Genomic DNA, 4699 nt, shown 5'->3' with positions numbered 1-4699 from the left:
ATCATCATATATATAAAAGAATGTTTCTTTAATTTTCTAACCCCTATTTCTGATAAAACAGTAAAAAAGTTTTAAGAAATGTAAAGTAATTTTCATGTCTTAAAAACATCATCTATCAGCATTTTTGTATTTAATTATGTATTTTGACAATTTCTCTGTATATTTGGGTCTAATTTGAAGTCTTTTTGATAATTTTAGAATATTATACAAATTTGATTAATTTCTTCACAAAAAAAAATTTTAAAAAAAGCTTTCAAAGAAAAAAATTTTGACCCCATTATGTTTACATCAAGTCAGCAAAATAAAGATTTATGTGAACTCAAAAGTAACACATGCAATAGTATCTCTCACGAGAATAACAATAATACAGATAACATTGTTAATCTGTTTAACAATAGTGTTACTTTTAAAACTGCTTTAAAAAACCACAAAAACAATGGTGACGAAAAAATTAGGATTAACAGCATATTTAGTTTCGTTTGTGATGATGAAAATCTGAATTCTGTGTCTAGGACTCTACCAAGACTTGAGAATGTACAGAATGTTGAAGAACATTATTGTGGAGTGTTAGATAGTAAGTGTAAATTCTGTGGAGCATTACACTTTCCTGATGAAGCTAATAGAGAGGGTCTCTTTAAAAGTTGTTGTCATTTTGGCAAAGTAAAGCTGCAAAGGACCAAGAAGTATCCAGAAATGCTGCAGAGTCTTATGGCTGGGGAGAATGATCTTAGCAAGAACTTTAAGACTATCAGATCATACAATTCAACATTATCTTTTGCTTCAATGGGAGCAGATACTGAGACAATAAGCAATGGTCCATATTGCTTTAAAATCCATGGACAAGTATACCACAATGTTTACAATGTAAACAATAACTGAGAAGGTGATGTTAAGAAGTACTCACAACTCTACGTCTTAGACACAGAAATAGCAACAGACATTAGGTTACAAAATGGATCTAATTTCAAGTGTGATAGGACATTAATGAAAGACTTAGATGTTCTTTTAGGAGAAGTAAATCCCTATTCAAATTCATTTAAGAATATGGGAGAGGTAATCAATGAACAAGTTAGTGCTGGCAATGAAGTTAAAGATTTAGGATTGTTCTTTAGAAAGAATTTATTAAGAGACCAAAGAAGATACAACAATCCTAGAGCAAATGAAATTGCCATAGTGTTTACTGATTCAAATGGTGAACCTCCATTTGAACGTGATATTAAGGTATACAATAGAAGTGATGCATATAATTATACACGTTTGAATATTCTAAGTCCACATCTGGATCCCATGACATATGCTATCTTCTTTCCACATGGAGAGTCAGGATGGGAGCCGAATCTAGCTCTTAGATCATATACCGGTGAATTCAACACGATATCTCTTCTTCAATACAAGATAGCTCAACTCAAAATAAAAAGCGGTGTTTTTAATCCATTATTACATGGAGGAAAATTACTTCAACAGGGAGCTGTTGACTCTTATTTGCAAGTTGAGGCAAACAATCTTAACTTCATTAAGTTGAACCAAAAAAAAGCTAAGAGTAGATTATTATAAAGGATTGGTTGACTATGTCAATAATAATTCAACAGACACATCAAGACCCATATTACTTCCATCTACATTCCAAGGATCTCCTAGGAATATGAGGGAAAGATATCACGATGCCATGGCTATTGTGACTAAATATGGGAAACCAGATCTATTTATTACTATGACTTGCAATCCAAATTGGAAAGAGATAAAGGAGAACTTATTTAAGGGACAAACTCCTTTTGATAGACCAGATTTGGTAGCTAAAGTTTTCCATCTCAAGTTGAAAGTAGTCATGGATGATATTCTATCTGGCAAAGTATTTGGAGAGGTGGTAGCTCATATATATTCTATAGAGTTCCAAAAACGTGGACTACCTTATGCTCACATTTTAGTTATCCTAAAGAGTAAAATTAACAGCATTAAGCAGATAGGTAACTTTGTTTCAGCAGAAATTCCAGATAAAACAGATTAGATTCTCCACGAACGTGTCCTTAAGCATATGATACATAGACCATGTGGAGAAGCAAATATCACCCAGTCCATGTATGGAAAATGGAATTTGTACAAAGTCTTTCCAAAGGAGTTTGCTGAGAAAACAAAAATAAATAAGGATGGCTATCCATCTTACAGAAGAAGCAAGAATGGTAGCTGTAATATCAAAGGGTACAATGGTACTAATGCAAATGTTGTGCCTTATAATAAGTACCTGCTTGCTAAGTTTAACTGCCATATTAATGTCGAAGTTTGTACTTCTATAAAATCAGTCAAGTACATATTTAAATATATTTACAAAGGATATGATTGTGCAGAAATACAAATTACAGACAATAATGAGATCGATCAATACATTAATTCTAGATATGTCTCTGCACCTGAAGCTATGTGGAGACTGATGGAATATAAGATGCATGATAGGTCTCACAAGATCAATAGACTTCCGGTACATCTTCCAAGAGAACAGATGGTGGTATTTAAAGAAGGTAGGGAAGAAGAAGCTGTTAGAAATTCTGATTTGCAACAAATTCAGCTTCTTGCTTGGTTCAAGCTAAATGAGGAAGATCCAGCAGCAAGAGATTACTTCTACAGTGAGATACCTCTTCATTATACTTATGTCAAAGGAGTATGGAAAAAAGGAGAAATGCATACAGTAAAATAATAACAAGACTGTATGCTGTTCCTCCCTTCTTACAAGGAAAGATTTTTCTTGAGACTTCTCCTCTTAAATGTTAAAGGAGCAACATCATTTGAAGATCTTAGAACATTTAATGGTGTTGTATATCCTTCATTTGAGGAGGCTGTAGAGGAGAGAAGACTACTTATAAATGATAATGAGTGGGATAGGGTATTAGAAGAAGCAGCTAATACTCAACCACCTGTTAGCATAAGACATTTGTTTGGATATATCTGTGCATTCAATCAGCTAAGCAGTCCTCTATTACTCTTCGAAAAATATTATGAAGACATGATAGAGGATTTCAAAGAGATAGATAATGCAAAAGATAGATTATTATCTATCATTAAGGATATAGTAAACTCACATGGTTGAAGTATGAATTCTTTAGGATTACAAGAACCATGTGTATATATCAGAGAGCAAGTCGAGCAATCAATTTCAAATTCTGAAAATGTACAGACAATGATTAGAAGTTTGAATTCGGATCAGAATGAAGCGTTTAATTTAATAATTGAACACATCGATAAGAAAGGCAGTCTATTTTATCTTGATGGTCCAGCTGGAACAGGTAAAACATACCTGTATAATGTGCTTTGTTCTTATCTTAAAAGCACAATACAGTTAGCAACAACTGGCATTTCTGCTGATTTACTACAAGAAGGAAGAACAATGCATAGTGTAATGAAGTTGCCAGTTCCTCTAACAGAGTCTAGCATATCTAGACTACAAAGAAATACTCCTAAGTCAGAAAGAATTATCAAAGCATCATTGATTCTGATTGATGAAGTTTCAATGATGTCTTAATTTGCATTAGATGCAATTGATGAAGTTCTCAAAAGGCTTATGAGCAATCCGGATATCTTTGGTTGAAAGATGATCCTGCTGGGTGGTGATTTCAGACAGACTTCAAACATAGTCTTAAAAGGATCACCTATGGATATTATAGAGAGTTCACTATTGAGTTCTAGATTATGGAAGCATTGCAAAGTATTAAGATTAAGTGTTAATATGCGTGCTTACAACCAGTCAGAATTTTCTAAATAGTTGCTTGAAATTGGCAATGAAACTTCAAATGACGCAAATGATGAAGTTTTTATTCCAGATAAGTATATAGAGAAGCATGATTTAGTTGGGAAAATCTTTGGTCAAGCGAAAATTTCTCAAAGTGATCCTTCTGTTCTGGATAAAATTATACTTACCACAAAAAATGATCATGCAAACAAGATCAATGAAGTGGTGGTACAGTTAGTAGAAGGTGATTCAAAAAATTATGTGGGTGCAAATTCAATTGTGACTAAAGATGCAAATGAGTTTATGCGCTTCCCACTAGAGTTTTTGAATAAACAACAGCCTTCTGGATTGCCACCTGATAAGTTAAATCTTAAAGTTGGATCAGTTGTGATGTTGTTAAGAAACTTAGATCCACAAAATGATCTGCTTAACGGAACTAGATTGTGGGTCAAGGAGCTAAAGGAGCATTTCATTGTAAGTGAGATCATAACAGGAAAGGCAAAGGGCAAAATTGGTGTTATTCCAAGGATTGATATGCAACCTAGCGATACACTCTTGCCATTCGTTTTGAAAAGACGACAATTTTCTGTTGTACTTTCTTATGCAATGACTATTCATAAGGCTCAGGGATAGTCATTTGAGAAGGTTGGTGTGTATTTACCTGAGCCATTATTTACACATGGACAATTGTATGTGGCTTTGTCTAGGGTAAGGCATGAAGACAGTCTTAGCATATATTTAGGTTCTAATGGTATATATAAGACAAAGAATATTGTCTTTAAGGAGCTTTTGCAGAAAAAGACATGAATAAAAAAAATTAGAAAGATTGTTTTTTTTTAGAGCACAAATGTATGAATTTTCTTGAGGAAAAAATCACTAAAAATTATTTTATGAATATGTAATGAACCCTTTTAAACCGTTTCTAGAACGGGTACCTACAACTAGTCTTATTAATAAAATTTTTATTTTTTAATTTTTAAC

General features: G+C 33.0%; 3 protein-coding genes across 3 annotated transcripts; all 3 read left to right on the top strand.

Annotated features, from left to right (window-relative positions):
- The first annotated feature begins 279 nt into the window (after positions 1-279).
- On the top strand, positions 280-2005 carry LOC107073305 (uncharacterized). The gene is made up of 3 exons (XM_089171254.1): positions 280-843; positions 898-1540; positions 1590-2005. The coding sequence occupies exons 1-3, from the start codon at positions 280-282 to the stop codon at positions 2003-2005; spliced, it is 1623 nt and encodes a 540-aa protein (XP_089027380.1).
- Positions 2006-2032: 27 nt separating this feature from the next.
- Positions 2033-3511, top strand: LOC107073306 (uncharacterized). Its single transcript, XM_089171252.1, has 3 exons — positions 2033-2680; positions 2726-3061; positions 3167-3511. The coding sequence occupies exons 1-3, from the start codon at positions 2033-2035 to the stop codon at positions 3509-3511; spliced, it is 1329 nt and encodes a 442-aa protein (XP_089027378.1).
- A 69-nt stretch (positions 3512-3580) lies between these two features.
- On the top strand, positions 3581-4351 carry LOC107073308 (uncharacterized). The gene is made up of 2 exons (XM_089171250.1): positions 3581-3694; positions 3752-4351. Exons 1-2 carry the CDS (start codon positions 3581-3583, stop codon positions 4349-4351), a joined length of 714 nt encoding a protein of 237 aa, XP_089027376.1.
- Positions 4352-4699: the final 348 nt, after the last annotated feature.

This window comes from Polistes dominula, unplaced genomic scaffold (assembly GCF_049000335.1).
Source record: "Polistes dominula isolate Pdom_NZ unplaced genomic scaffold, Pdom_raw_medaka contig_241, whole genome shotgun sequence".
Taxonomy (NCBI): Eukaryota; Metazoa; Arthropoda; class Insecta; order Hymenoptera; family Vespidae; genus Polistes; species Polistes dominula.
This window is presented reverse-complemented; position numbering and strand designations above follow the sequence as displayed.

Coding starts and splice junctions, on each gene's coding strand:
- LOC107073305 (XM_089171254.1), top strand. CDS start 280: ATGTTTACATCAAGTCAGCAAAATAAAGATTTATGTGAACTCAAAAGT. Junction 844..897: donor GCTTTAAAATCCATGGACAA/GTATACCACAAT, acceptor GATGTTAAGAAG/TACTCACAACTCTACGTCTT. Junction 1,541..1,589: donor GAACCAAAAAAAAGCTAAGA/GTAGATTATTAT, acceptor ATAATTCAACAG/ACACATCAAGACCCATATTA.
- LOC107073306 (XM_089171252.1), top strand. CDS start 2,033: ATGATACATAGACCATGTGGAGAAGCAAATATCACCCAGTCCATGTAT. Junction 2,681..2,725: donor AAAAAGGAGAAATGCATACA/GTAAAATAATAA, acceptor CCTTCTTACAAG/GAAAGATTTTTCTTGAGACT. Junction 3,062..3,166: donor TATCTATCATTAAGGATATA/GTAAACTCACAT, acceptor GAAAATGTACAG/ACAATGATTAGAAGTTTGAA.
- LOC107073308 (XM_089171250.1), top strand. CDS start 3,581: ATGATCCTGCTGGGTGGTGATTTCAGACAGACTTCAAACATAGTCTTA. Junction 3,695..3,751: donor GATTATGGAAGCATTGCAAA/GTATTAAGATTA, acceptor TTTTCTAAATAG/TTGCTTGAAATTGGCAATGA.